Source organism: Battus philenor, unplaced genomic scaffold (assembly GCF_028537555.1).
Source record: "Battus philenor isolate CCGP_79_NKW_IND1 unplaced genomic scaffold, ilBatPhil1.0.hap1 SCAF_12, whole genome shotgun sequence".
NCBI lineage: Eukaryota > Metazoa > Arthropoda > Insecta > Lepidoptera > Papilionidae > Battus > Battus philenor.
This window is the reverse complement of record NW_027181674.1, coordinates 6,399,991-6,415,492: the sequence shown is the minus strand read 5'-3', so window position 1 is coordinate 6,415,492 and position 15,502 is coordinate 6,399,991. Positions and strand designations below refer to the sequence as shown.

The following is a 15,502-nucleotide window of genomic DNA, read 5'->3' as shown; positions in this document are numbered from 1 at the left end:
CCACCTAAAACAGAATACCACCGCGTATTTTCAAACGTCGAGTACTTACAGGTGACGCCAACATGCGAGCGTATTAAATTTAAGCGTTGCTGCAGTTTCTTCCGCCACTTTTTCTTTCGTGAAAGTTGTTTTAGCCAGGCGGTAACACCGACGAAACCGAGATTCGCCCTTGAGTCGAAATGTTGAACGGGTATCGAGTGACAGCCCTAACCGCGGTTACTTCTGCGCCTGACCAATCCATGGAATTCGCTAAAGCGACCTAAGAGTTCGGCGGCATCCCAATCCGATAATATACGAATTTCATCACGTAACCGAGGCTCCCAAGAAAGTCCTGGGAGTTATGCTACCTACATTAGAGGTGCGTGTATTGCTATCTATGCCTCGCTCCCTCGAACCTGTGGGATCTGCAAATGGCAGCAGGGATAATCCTGTGAAAATGAGAATATCAGAAGGACACAATTTATCGAAAACAGCGACTTGCGGCGAAAAACTGCCGCCATTGAGTGATATTCTTTTAAAAAATTGTGTAAAGAATTTGATGAAATAAGTATATGGGAAATAGTTTCTTCTAATAGTATATTATCTACTATATTTGTAGATTTTTTGAAGACATGTACGAATGATTATCTTAGGAATATGACAAACCATTTTAGTATAAGAAAAACGTCCAGTTTTCTAGATAATTATATCACTGAAAAGACTTGTTTTACTCTCTCTAATTTTGGCAATAGCACTGAACCAGCTGGACTCATATTTATCTGTAAATAATTTATTGAATAGGGCGAAGTATGGCGAATGCTATACTAAATTTCTTATTGGTACTCTAGACATCCTGCAGAAATTTTTTTCGTTTAAAAGATGATAGCTTTGTTAAATTACACAAATCTTATATTATGAAGAGTGTAAACGTTTAATTTTATCCTATTTTTCTCCTTTTTTATATTTCACGTAACCGTCATAAAGACTTAAAAGCATAATTTACAAGGAGGTATTAAGAATTAATAATCTAATTTAAATTCTTCTTATATTGAGCATAATAAGAGGGATGAAAGAAAGCCTATTTCTATCATAGTATTCTGTGCATAAAGGAAATAAAACTTTTATGCATGATTTCACATCATACAAAAATAAAAATAAAAAGATTCTTGCAAAAAGTACTCGAAAGAAGATTACAATCTTTAAAACTATTCTAGTAATGAGATATTAATTCGAAAGCTATTAGATTTTCTGGGTACTATATACATTTCCCCTGTTCTTTAGAGCCAATTGAAACAATAAGCGTCTAGGTCTAGAACCAATGGACAAATATCGTAACTAAAAATTACCGAAGTCATATAATATGAAATTATGGATTTTTGAAAAAAATGATATTCTACAGTTATGGTACAAAAATTACGGTAAGATATACCGTTACAGAGTTATTTTTTTAATGAATTATTTTACAATATCTTTTTTTGTTAAAAATAAAAGGTTTTTCCCATTTTTTAATTTTAAAAATAAAATAACAAAAAATGTGACATACGTTATTAAATAACAAGTTTAATGGGTTTTTAAATGTCCGTTTCTATTGCGATGGTGGTGAAAATCGAATACAAAATACTATTATTTTTTTTCATACATTTACTATACGATAACAAAAGATAGATAGGTAAGTTGATGTAACTTCATGCCAATGAAAAGCATTTAAAAAAATTATATTGTTCTATTTCATAAGATCCATATGATTGTAATTGCCCTTGATAGTCGATAGTCTTGATTTCCCAGCATATATGTATTGTCTATGGTTATCGTAATATAATAAGTGTTACTGAGAATAATGCAAAATTTCGTCAGAGTTCTGTGTAATATACTTGATTGCAATACAGATTTTGAGTCGACTATTAAACAAGTTATTAGCGTATTTATTCGTAATAACAGTGCAGTTAATTGAATTTCAGTAGACTTTGTATGTCGTCTATCAAAAGCTAATCTTTTGTGAAAATTTTATTCTATATTAATATTCCAACACTGTTTAAAGAAAGTTAAACTGTGAGTATATTTTTCGTTCTGTACGGATTTATTAATTGATATGAAATACATTTGAAAATGTAATGCCTTTGTTATCGTTTTCATTCTCATTGTTTATATTGTAAAAACAACATATGTTACATAAATATTACGCAGAATAATTGAAATAGTTTAGAATATAGGTTTCTACTAACAAGATGGCGAAGGAAAGGAATAATGGTAATGATAAATAGTACTAAAATAGTGTAAAGGAATGTTACAAATATTGGCAGTAATTTTATTAGGTCAATGTCTGTTTTTATTCTGTCAAGTCCCAAAAATTTTGCGTCGCTTGTTATTGACTGTTGAATGTATAATGTATAAAATGTTATTAAAGATGTCTGTACATCATAATTGATCTAGATATATATAGTAGGGGGGTCGGATGTCGAATCATATGTTTTGAGATTTATGCTCTGCCTTATTCTCTACTCAAAACTCCAAAAAATTAAAAATATCTTTATTCAAATAGGCATGTACATGCGCTTTAATTAACTCTGGCTCAGAACACTAATCTGTTAAGAAGAGCTAGCCGGAAACTCCATAGTTGCTCTTTTAAATGACATTTAACAATTTTTCATTATAATATTAATCAAGTAATTGAGTAAATAAATAAACTAAACATATTTGAAACAACTAAAAACTCTTGAATGCTATGTGATTTATATATAATATACTTTCCAGTTTTAGACTTAATTTTAACTAATAGAAGGAGGGTCTAAACTTGTGAAACTTTTATATACTTGTGTCTTATATATATGTACACTCAGTCCCATGAAGTATTTGTTAAATTTTTGATGTGAAAATTTAGGTGTTCACATTTCTTTCTCTCATTTAACATGTGCCTATCACAATTATGTTTTCTCTTTATTAGTCATACATTGTTTATTACTTGACACAATTTACATCATCCCCCTAGTATTTGAAAGTATGCATACACTGAATAATAATGGTTACTACATTACTGAAACTTTGTGTTGTAATTGTTTGTGTAATTAATTATATATTCCAATTTTCTTTTCAGAAATAAGTCTAAGAAATGGGGAAGGGTAAGTGTTCAAACAATTCTGTACTTGCCTAAGATAGGTTTGTTCATTATGATGTTTATAATGTATATTATGAAAAAGACTTGGATGGTTGGTATTACATTTTAGTTAGATAAATGTAATTAAGAAATAAAATCATTGCTTCTGTAAGAATTAATAACAAAATAATTGTATGCTATGAAAACTGTTTTTGACAACAATTATACAATATGTTTAGATAATGTCAAATAGTTTCCTGTTGTATAAAAGTATCATATTAAAGCTTTACACTTGAGAAGCGAGTATCACTTACCATGCAGTTTGATCGTGCAATGCAAGAAGTGCTGACTAAGTCGCCGGTGTAACAGAATATGCTGTAACTGTTATATATATATTTTGTTTCCTGGAAATAGGTTACTATGCTCCCTTTGCAAAATTTTATGTAGTGTAAAATGATATACTCAGATGGAGATGTACCTATGTGTACATAAATTAAAAAATTTGCTTTTTTGAAATAAGTAGGCAACCATAAACTGAATATCTTCCAAGAAATACCTCAAAATACAGGGATGATGAATTGGAATTATTCCAATATGAGCCAATAGTTTCATGGTACATGACAGAATTAAAAACAATGTCAAAATAAAAAAAAAAAAACAAAAAGCCATGAGATATATTAAATATTAAAATATATATATTCCTTGCTACACTGTGTGTAATCATTTTATGATATAAGTAGTAAATTTACCATAAGGTTTATAAAATGTCTCAAATTGCTGATAAGTTTAATGAAAATAAGAACCGAAATTCTCCAAAAGGACCATCTTTATTATGTAATTTTTTAATAGAAAGTGTTTTGCTGATAGCACATGTCTATTTTAAGGTATGATTACTAATATGGTGCTTCTTTAGTTTAGAGTATTGGTACCCAAGTATTGCAGAAATAGGAATATCACTATTGGGGTAAAGTTTAAAATTATTGAAATGATCAGTGTTAATAACATTTTTTTTAAATATAATGTGCACCTTCATATTAACAGCAACCTTTTTATGATTCCAGCTTGTCAAGCTATGTTGAAGTTTTATGATAACAGAATGGGTTGCATTTTAATAAACAATGTAAAATTTGATGTTAATAATAATGATTAGTTTGATTTCAGTAAATATTTTATACATACGTGATCATAACTAAAAAAGGTAATGTAGTTATGTTTTAGCATGAAAAGCTTGTGCTATTTTACATTACACAGTGATGCAAATGCATATAATTACATGCCATGCATTTTTTAAAGTATACAGTATTATAATTGTTCATTGCATTAGAAGCTTTATGCCCTCATTTAATTTTGAGTAAATTTATGGTCTACTGTTTGTAAATAGCTATTAAATGACTTAGGAATACAAGCTTGTCATAAAATTGGAGTATAGAAAGGTTTCTGCTGTGTTTCTTGAATTCCTCAATTACATTTTTCCATGAAGTAAAATTCCTTTCTTAACTTATACCAAAAATGAACTTGTAACTGGTATGAGTTGTAAGTACTCTCTTGAGTGATTGGCATAAATAGAATGAACATTAGTGATTTTTATTAGTTTTAAAGAAACTTTGAGAATCCTCCACTAAAGCTTATTTTCAATGAACCAGTTAGATCTGTGTCCATAAAAAATATGTAAACAATAAATTTATGGACGAATAGTACTACTGCATAGATTTCCTTTAACAGTTAATGTACAAACGTCTCATCTTGTCTCATGGGGTTATCTTAACCAAGCAAATTTGCTCTCCGTTCCAATCCAACTCCTAAAGATATCCTAGCAGACCCATGATGACCATTAGAACCTAGTATGGGTTATAGTCCTGAGTTTGTTGAAGATGTAAAGGTCTGTACAGAGAGGTTAACATCAATGAACATTGCCATATGAATGTGTAAAATGAGTATGTTTTAGCAGCATCTTAAAAATTCTTGAATGTTTGTGTGAGATTGTTGTCAGGATTGTTTTTCTTTTCGAAATGGTTCAAAATTGAATGTTAAAATTTACAATTTTAAACTGCAGATATTTTTGCATCTTTCTTTTGAGAACTGATTTCTTCACAAGCATCCTCATGTATGCAATTTGTAACTGTTTTGATGTGGACTGGGACTCTGAGTAAATGTTATTTTTACTTTTACATTCAGATAACAATTTAAATTATTTGGAAATAATTTTGTAAATGTATAAAGATGGACTACAAATGAATATAGAAATGTTTGCAACACTTATTAAAAGTTCCTCCTAAAACTTAATGGTGCTTACTTTTTCATACTACTGTACGAAACAAAACTACTGTCATTTTTATTATCAATAAAGTTTATAATAATGTATTCATATCTTCACGTTTAAGAATTTATTTTTAAACTGTACCTAAATAGTAGTTTAAAAATATATTGCTAGATTAAGAAACACTTCGTAACTCAACAAAATTTTTGCAATAATTTTTTTTCTTATAATTTTAATATATTATTTTCAATGTTTCGAAGTGTAAATTGTAATTGTGAACATTTTTTAAAACTCTTAATAGACTCGTTTAAATTACTCGTCCATATTTGTATTTCTATTTTAGTTGCTGCTTCTAATATAATTTGGTTAGCTACACATCTTCTAGTATAGGGATCGAGCAATCTTTTTCATCTACAGGCGAATTTATTTTGATTTTTTTTTGGTACTAAATAACAACTTTGGTACTAAGTAACACTCATCAATAATTTACAAGTTTAATAATAATGCTGATTCTGTACACAAATTTTAATGTAATATAAAAACAAAAGAAAACTTAAACTTTTAATCAGAAATTATGCAGTATTTTTTTGACACAAGTCGATCAATATCAGAGGGAATTGAGGTAGTTACATGTACGCAGCTATCTAATCGTACATCATTCAGTCTTGATCGGAACGGAGATATCATTTGCTTTAATTTTTCGTCAAAAGTGGAAATTTCTCAGGATCCATAATTAAGATTTATAAAAAATTTCGACTTTTACTGCGAAATAACATTTTTTAAATCGGTATTATTCGGCACGTCGATTACTCCATTTAAAGTTCTTCGGGAAATATATTCGTAAAAATATTTTTTTTTATTCTCTTAGTAATGTAAATGAATACAGTGAGAATGTGACGGATGAAAAAGGGAATAGAGAAATTGTGAAGGATGAGAGAGAGAGAGAGGATGAAAATAGGAAGATTTACATTCCACATAAATATTAATCGCGAGCTAAAAACCATATCGCCATATTCAGTTTCTAAATCTTTCAGTTCTTTAAATTCACGGTTATTTAACTGAGACTATACAGTGGTTAGCGAAGCAAAACCCTTTCTGTGACCTTCTTTATGTCTTGAAATAGTCTCCCCGGTACTTCCACCTCCATGCTTGACATTGCTTGGACATTGATGGAAGAAATTCGTTAAAATAAATTAAATTTTTAGAAATTTTAGGTGTGTCTCGTAAACATTTTAAGGGGGCGTAAGTAGCCTGCGTGTCGCGTGTTGCTCAACCCTGTTCTAATATAATATCTATTATACATGTCTATGTTGACATTTCTTATTTAAATATTATCATTCAAAAATTCATTGTTCAATTTAGAATGGTTTACATATTTAATTGCCGTCAAGTAAGGTTCATCATGTATTCTGATTTTGAATTTAACCTAAGAAGATCAGGCTTAAGAATCTCAGCGACAAAATTTAAAAATAATAATAATAAAACCTATATTTAATATACATTGGAATAGCCTGGAGACAAAAATATCATTCTCAACTATTTATCTTGAATGAACTTAGTTACAGTATTAACCCTTAGTACAGAAGCCATCTTTAACAATTTTATTATTTCTGGCAATAGATGCTTTCCTAACTAGGATCTAGGATCCTATTATAGATGCGTATACATTGCTCATAGAAAGTTTCTAGTTTGACATTGCGTATATCATACTTCTTAAAAAAATCGGTAATGTTTTGCGGTCATATATCATACCGGTCAAATCTTGCGGTCATATCACATTTTTATATAGGTATTGAGAATTGCTACACGCAGTTCATGAACTTTACAAGTCTTATAAAAAAATTGCATTAATTTGTTACATATAAAACTATAGACTTTTTCGATTCAACAGGAAAGAAAAAATCTCAAAAAAAGGCAGAACCTTCCACAAGTTCTTCATTATTGGATCAACCGACAACCGCGGTTCAACAAACTGATCCATCAATACCAACAGTACCAGCGCAACCGGCACAGGGAGCAGTTCAATCGACGGATGAAGCTCCGACAAAAATGGAAGCTTTGGGTTCCGATAGAACTGAAAAAAATAATGAATCCAATGAAGAAGAGGAGAGTGGCCTAGGATTAGAAGTAGGATATAAGAAACGTAGGCCTCGTAAAAAGAAGACTTCTGCTCAACCTTCTGAATCAAAACCCGAACCCCTACCGCAACCGCAACCCCAACCCCAACCCCAACCGCAGTCGCAATCCCAACCCCAACTGCAACCTCAACTTCAAGGAGATATGAAGGAAATGACTCGGGCTACAGGATTTGGTGGAGGTAGAGGGCGTGGGCGTGGTATGCCAGTAGACGCAAGAACACCAGGAGAAGGACCAGGAGGTGATGGTGCAATAGGCTACGGAAGAGGACAGATTGCACAAGGGATACCTGGTCCACAGACCAGAGCGTGGAGTGGGACACAGTTTACAGATTGGGGTGTAGCTGGTCCTTCAACTCAACCAACTCCTACACCAACACCATCTTATCCTTCCAGTGGAGTGAGACAGACTGCTTCACCACCGGTTTATACCCCAGTTTCAAGTGTATCTCAGTCAAGTTTTGGTAAAAAAGATCCAAAACCTGAAAAAAAACTTTTGTCTGCTTTAAAAATACCCGACGCAATACGCCGTGGAGTTGTTCCATCGAAAAAGATTATGGTCTTCGCTAATTACTTACCAATGACCATCAAATTTTTAAAAGTTGTAAGTAAACTTATTCATTGATTATCTCTGTATATATATGTCAAAAAACAATCTTACTGAAATCCTCTATATATTGTTACGCATAGGTATGTAGATTGGCGGCTGGATACGATGCTATTTATATAGTGTCCGCTAAACGACAAACTGTATCTGTATTCGCTTACCAGAGATATTGGCAAATTGTCGTTATATCGCTAGTTGAATACTTCTTTTAAATAAATACGTTTTTCGTCGTATCGCGTTTCAAATACTTCGCTCTGTCCGCGCTGGCCGTAGCCGTATATTAATTAAATATATAAGGTTCCAGAATGTTCGTTCCCTTTTATAAATTGACCAAGCAGCAAATGGTACACTTCGAAACTTCTCGAACGTTTTTATCTCTGCCAAAGGTCGCTTCCCCAACAACTTTGGATGCCAACTGACAATCGATTTTAATTATTTATTGGTAAGGTCTGACCTAGCTTGTCGTGTTAAATACTCTTACATGTTTACTTCCATACATAGCCGATAACGAAAAGTTTCGAAAATTATAAACTAGAACGTCTAGATTAGTTCTATTTGGCAAATTAATCTTGGGCAATGAGGTCCTGGGGATGAAGCCACTGTATCTTATAACTATCAGCATTGTCAGATGTGCTAGAGGAGCTGAAACAGTAAAATTTCGCTATTTGGAGAGAGAGCAACGAAAGGATTAACACTTTACCAAGATTGTCTCTTATAAAAAGAACAAGAAGATTTTAGACGTTTGCTTCCTATCTTACGATTGAAAAATTTAGAGCTCTTAATTAACATTTCAATAAAAAGCCAAAGGACTTTGATGTTAAATAAAGATTCCATGTTTTAAAAGTGTACTCATTACATCCGCCTTAAGATTATTTTGAATGTTAGAAATAAAAAGAAGACAGATTTTTTTTCATTTATAATTTTATCTATACTTTTTTATTGACAATATGAGTATGTATATACTTTTATGTTAATATCAATGTGATGATGTAAAAAGTGGGTTATTTGCAGTTCATAATAGTTAGTTACATCATAATTGTACATAACATGCATATAATAGAATTAGCTATATATTTTATTTTTATTAGTTTCTAAAGTTCCATTATGAATATGTATTTTTGAAGTTTTATAAATTTAGCACATAATCGCATTAAGACTATTGTGTACATTGTTATAATTATTGTAAACAAAAATTTCTTTTAGCATCGCTACGATGTGAGTTTTTTTCCGGATAAACCTAAAAAGCTACTACCGCTAGCATTTCTCAAGGCAAAAGCTAAAAAATTTAGCAATAATGTTACAGCATTCGATCAAATGAAAAATTGTTACTGTGTGCAACAATTACCAGGAGTAAGAAATAATGAGCGGTATTCGATAGAGGTTAGTTGTAATTTATTTAATTATGTATTTGTAGTAATATATGTTAAATTAGTCTATTACTTTTAGTGCTACTTAAACCGCTGTGCTGCACCTAAGGAAAGCGCGGGGAGGTGGCGGCTGAGGATGGAGTAGTAATTAAGCGGTCAGCTGTTTCAGTAGCGCTGATTTAGTGATGTTATTCAGGATGTCTCGCATGCAAGCTTTTCGAGTTTTTAATTTACAAGAAATTATTATCTTAACGCAGATTGGGATTTATTTATACCTTTTTCTTTTTATTTCATGCAATTTAATTTTATTAAACAATGAAACAAATATTTAAGTAGCTTTTGCTAAGCACCTTCGCAAAGTCAATACATTGATATGACATACGTTTAACACATTCCATGCCATGTGGGGCGTATACGACTGCCGCTGCACTTTTGGTTCAAGGCATTTGCAATTCGCATTGAAAAACAAAGGATTTTTAAAAAATGAATTGTAGGGTCGAATATAGATAAATTCACATCACATGTGCGTATGTAATGCATATTCAAATTTATAATTTATTCCCGATAATTACAGCCTTGCAGTATTGAAGAAGTGAAGAAGCATACGTCTTAAACGACTTTTTAAATTTTTAAAGTGTGGGTCGTATATGTCCCACGCGGTCTGAATGGAAAATCTTCACAAATTACCGTGGCATGGAACGTGTTGAAGGTTCGGAATGATGATTCTAACGAGAAGGACCTGCTAAGAATCTTAATAGTAACTCTATCAAATAAGTATAACTAGGAGCACAGTCTAAGAAAAGAAATAAATTAAACTTATACCCAATATACCAACTCCGGCCAAAGTTTTTGAAAGGCTCTTTGAATTTAGTTAGTGCTATGAGATTTAGAACGAGCTCCGTTGGTGCTTAATTATTTTAAATCGGTTGGTAAAGCTGTAATTGCTAGTGAATAAACTATAATTTTCATTTTATTATTGTTATGATAAAAGCGCAATACATAAATCATAACAATTTACTGACAAAGGATTGAGCAATCACAATATAAGATTCGAAACAATATTTGTGTTGATAACAGGACTAATTAAAAAGCTTTTATCATCACAATATGAATTATAAAACATTCGTGGTCTTAAATGGGTAAGCAAAATTTACCGACCAATAAAATATGTCCAATATTCACTAAACTGGGCCTGGGTTGTGGATTATGGTCTTATAACTCTTATTCTGAAAGAATAAAAGAATATGAGAGAATAATTAATACAAAAAATCTTTAAGGGGATAAATGGTGTATGTACAAATGGTATATGTAATGTATGGAACACCCTATTTAAAGATGATAGGTTTCAGAAATAACTACTCATAAAAGACTAATAAAATGGGTTAACAAAATTCAACTCAAAATTAATTGTTTACCAACAGTTCCTACAGATTTCGTACCACCTTAAGTTATTGGACTGTTTATTGCTGTCAAACGTATATTAAATTGTAATGAAATGCATTCAATTCTCTAAAGCTGTTACTTACTACTTGTTTATAATTTTCCCGTAGATCGATATTAACGAAAACTTTTGGCTATAGTTCGACAGTGTTAAAAATGCAGTGAATCATCATTGTTCGGTCTATCTCTGCATCACCACCACACCACCAATTCAATTGTTGCTAATTAGTACTAATACATATATATAAATTTGTAAATACTGAAATGCGTTGAAGCAGCACTGTTTCCTATAACTTTAGTAATGTTCCCGTTAATTCTCTTTTTAAGGTGGAGTTGAAGGATTCTAATGACAAAGTGATGAAGTTTGATGTATCATTCAAATACACGGGTTTAGTTGATTTGGATACTATACGCGCGTGAGTATTTAAAATTTAAATTTTTGTTAATAAATTTGTTACAAGTTCTTCATAGTTATTTGCTTCCAGGCACATGACTAACTTTGGTAGTTCACTACATACTCCCACTGAGGCAATACAGTGTATTGACGTGATATTGAGACAAGGTACTTTGGAGTCATACGTGAAGGTAATCAATTATAACATTAAAAATAAACATTTATTTTTAAGTAATTTAAATCTTCTTTTGTCAAGTGTACAATGCCAGAAATCAAACTTAGCTCACTAAAGATTCCCATCTCTATGAGATGTGTGAGATGAACGGAATAATATAGTAATATAGCTTAGCCAATTTGCAAGTTGAAGTGGAACTGGGCAAGCTACAAAAATGCAGAACAGAAAGCCGCTGGGGCCTTGAGGTGCTGGGATGGAGATCACAAACTAGCAAGCGTAGCATAGGACGTCGAAGAAACCCTAGATGCAGTCATCAAAAGATGCTGTTGTAGCACGTCTGTAAACACGCCGAACAGACATTTGCAAGATTGTCCTATTGGAAATCTATTCCAGAGTCCTGTCTGAAATGACGATGTTTAAAATACATCTTTTATCTTTCAAGGGGTAAGAAATTAAAGGAATAGGAGAAAAAGCAAGACACTAATGTGAAGTAAATAAAGCGAAAATAAACAAAACGGAAACTTATGTAAATAAGCAAAATTTATTTAATTGTGAAATTAAGTATGTATTTTAATTAAGGATAGTATATATTGTCCTGTCCCATAAATACGATAGGGAAGGGCGCCCCCAATAGCGGGGGTCATAAAGAAAATAAAAATAAAATTAAGAGTACGAAACGCGTCAAATTTTTGTCATTACTTTTAATTTGTTAAAAATTGCATCTTGTTAGGAAAAAGTTAGGGTTATTATCTAATTACTGCATGCATTTTATATCTTGAAAGGAGGCGTTTGTGAAAGGGAATATGATTATGCTATACATTCCGAGCTGGGTGTACATAAATGTTTCTATTTCCAAACTGCAATACGCCTGACTAATAGAAAAATGTTTTGGTACGAGAAATTAGAGAAATTATGATTTTACTCTTCTAAAACCGCTTGTTATTGGTAGTTTTTTTAAATTGGTTAGGAGTACCCGAAAAAATAATTTTGAAAATTCTTTAATGTCCCATTATATTTAGTGAATTGTTAGTGGTTCTGGAATAATACTTATATACGACTAGCTGATTCCGCAAACGTTGTTTTGCAAAAAAAAAATTAATATTTTAATTTACAAATAAAAAATAAGGGTTGATCGTAGTGGGGTGAAAATTTATCGTTGTATGTATTCTTGTATGCTGTATCATAAAAAAATAAAAACAAAAAATTTCGTTAAAAAAATAAAAATTTTTTTTTAAGCGTGAACAACTTTTATCACTTAGGGGTAGAGAAAATAGATAGTAGCCGATTCTCAGACCTACTGAATACGCATATTAAATTTGGTAAAAATCAGTCAAGCCGTTTCAGAGGAGTTCAAGTTCGAACATCGTGACACGAGAATTTTATATATTAGATTTAAAATTGGTGCTACAGTTCCCGGCGATAAATATTGCACATTGACCTTTGGAAAGAGACAATCGGCTAATTTCGGCTTCGTAGAGCGTTATCTCTGTCGCACGAAATACAAACAGTCCGGTATCTATTAGGAGCTTTTGAAACAAGTATCGTTTGCTTCTTTTGATAATTGTTTCTATTCTTTGTATAAAATACACCAATTTTTCTATAAGTGGTAGCCTTAGGTTGGGGTAAAATAAAATAAAAAAAAAACGTTCACATTATATTTACGTATTTAATTATTAAACAAAATTACAATTGTACATAATAGACACCATTATACCTATTGTTAAAATGAGACACATGTAATAAAAATAATTATTATTTTAATTATCAGTTACTTGCATTTCACCATCTGTGCTCTCAAAGAGGTCACGTTTTATATATGTCCTAAATAATTAAAAGCTCTACGAAGCTGAAATTAGCCGATTGTCTCTTTCCAAAGGTCGATGTGCAATATTTATCGCCGGGTATTGTTAGTAATCTTTTTGGAAATATACTTCAGACAAAAAATGCAAAAGACTAAAAATTGATCTCTGCTCTTCCTAGGCTGGAAAGCAGTTTTTCAAGCGTCCCGACAATCCTTCAGATTTAGGATATGGATTGGAGATGTGGACAGGGCTGTTTCAATCCGCAATCTTCACTTCTAGACCATTTATCAACATTGATGGTATGTATATATTTAACATTGCAACTTATGTTTCACTATTCCACTATTATTTAATATGCACTATTTTGTTTTATTTTATTATTACCACAAAGGCGTACCAATTTTAGAATTTTATCGCTATTCAGTAATGTTATGTAATTTGTTCTTTCCACAACTGCATAATTATAATCTCTCAAGGAAGCCTGCAATAACAGGACTTGGTTCCAAAAAGATGGTTTGTTAAATGTGTAGAAACATCGATTAGACGTCTCCTGATCTGAGCCACTCAAGCCGCTTTTTCCTCAGCCCTCACTTCGCTGCATTTTTATGAGGCGGGGTATAGCAGTTTAAGTAGCACTATAGTAAAGTTATCGTTCAATTTTTTCCAAACTCCTGTTTAACTTCTTCCAAATTCGCCCACAAAAAATTGCCTAATTTTATTTTGTTGTACTTTTTTAAGAGAGAATTCCAATGTACGCTTCATGGTCCTGTTTTTATTATTAAGTAAACTTTTTTCTCTGAGCGAAGACCTTACTATATATTCTTAAAGGATAATAAACTAGCGGAGGAATCAGAATCACCAAAACAATTTATTTTTAACATCGCAACAAATTACGTAAAATGATCTTATTTAATAATTATTGTTTGCAGTGGCTCACAAAGGATTCCCGCGACAACAACCTATGATAAAGGCTTTCATCGACGATTTCAAATTTGATCCTAGCATGCCTATAGAAAAACAACGTAATCTGAAAGCTGTGGAATATTTCCACGATTTTATTAAAGGGTTAAAGGTTAATTTTTGTCATTTTAGATAAAAAAAATTTCAGTTTCACGGCTTTGACAATAAGTGTATTTAAACCGTAACGGTCATTTGTTTGACAATTTATTTACCATTTTCAAACAGACAACTGTTTGAGAATGGTGTATTGGCAGTGCGCAGTTCCTGTTCGTATATTTGGATGCAAATCAACCTAAAATTTGTATTGACTTGATGATATAATGAGGTAGTTTAGTAGATAAAACTCAACATAATATGGAAAAATTGGATCAATAAATGATCATAATAAGTAAAAAACTTTTACAGCAGTTAGCACTAAGGCTAATAATGTTGCTAACCTAAACCACACGTGCAGTTGTGCCAACTTAAAGGTTGCGTTCTGAAATACCAAAAATAGATAATGATCATGCAAAAAAGTACATCTAGTACAACACGCCATCTCAAAAAATAACACTAAATTTATGTATGTCAAAAAATTTTGCATGAGTTTCACTACAAATTGTGAAAGTATTTGCTTAAGGGATGTATAGATAATATATGTTTAAGCTATGTATACAAAGTGAATATCTATTGGTTATTGGTAAAAAAAGCTTTAAAGGAGTGAATGTATAGCTCATTTGTCAGCAAATAGCTTTAAATCTTTGACACCTCGTTACTATTATACTTTATAATCACTTTGAAATATATTATAATTTTTTCTATTGGAATGTGACAGGTCTGTAGCTACTGGCAGTATATAATTTACTGGGATAGATAGACTATGTTTAATTTTGATATGGGGTACTCCTAATTTAATAAAAAATAATAAACCAAAATAATTCAAAAACAATTTATTTTTGGATATAGTGGACCATATATTGACAGCAAATGAGCTGTTAGACATTTACTTCTTTAAAGATATGCCTATAGCCAATCACTCTGTATAATGGACTCATCATTTATGTATTTTTAGGTGGTGGCTAGAATCGGCGGTGATATGTCATCTACAGGCACTACACGAGAATTTATTTGTAATCGGGTCGTAGAACCCCCGAATAAATTGAAATTCACCATGACATTGCCAAATGGACGCCAACAACAGCTTACTGTTGCCGAATATTTCAAAACACACAAGAATTATAAGTAAGAATTAAAGATTAACCCTTTTAGTACCGTGCACGTGCACTGAAAGTGCCAAAATACCAACGACGATATAT

The 15,502-nt window shown here is 31.6% G+C and overlaps 1 protein-coding gene across 1 annotated transcript in view; it reads left to right on the top strand.

The window, feature by feature from the left end:
- Nucleotides 1-1,820: 1,820 nt before the first annotated feature.
- LOC137932601 (protein argonaute-2-like) overlaps nucleotides 1,821-15,502 on the top strand; it is a 31,720-nt gene continuing 18,038 nt past the window's right edge. The window contains exons 1-9 of the mRNA XM_068776203.1: nucleotides 1,821-2,028; nucleotides 3,071-3,095; nucleotides 7,219-8,066; nucleotides 9,273-9,449; nucleotides 11,204-11,292; nucleotides 11,362-11,461; nucleotides 13,426-13,546; nucleotides 14,177-14,319; nucleotides 15,259-15,428. Coding sequence (XP_068632304.1) covers nucleotides 3,086-3,095; nucleotides 7,219-8,066; nucleotides 9,273-9,449; nucleotides 11,204-11,292; nucleotides 11,362-11,461; nucleotides 13,426-13,546; nucleotides 14,177-14,319; nucleotides 15,259-15,428 — 1,658 coding nt within the window. The 5' untranslated portion in view covers nucleotides 1,821-2,028; nucleotides 3,071-3,085. The remainder of the gene's footprint in view (nucleotides 2,029-3,070; nucleotides 3,096-7,218; nucleotides 8,067-9,272; nucleotides 9,450-11,203; nucleotides 11,293-11,361; nucleotides 11,462-13,425; nucleotides 13,547-14,176; nucleotides 14,320-15,258; nucleotides 15,429-15,502) is intronic.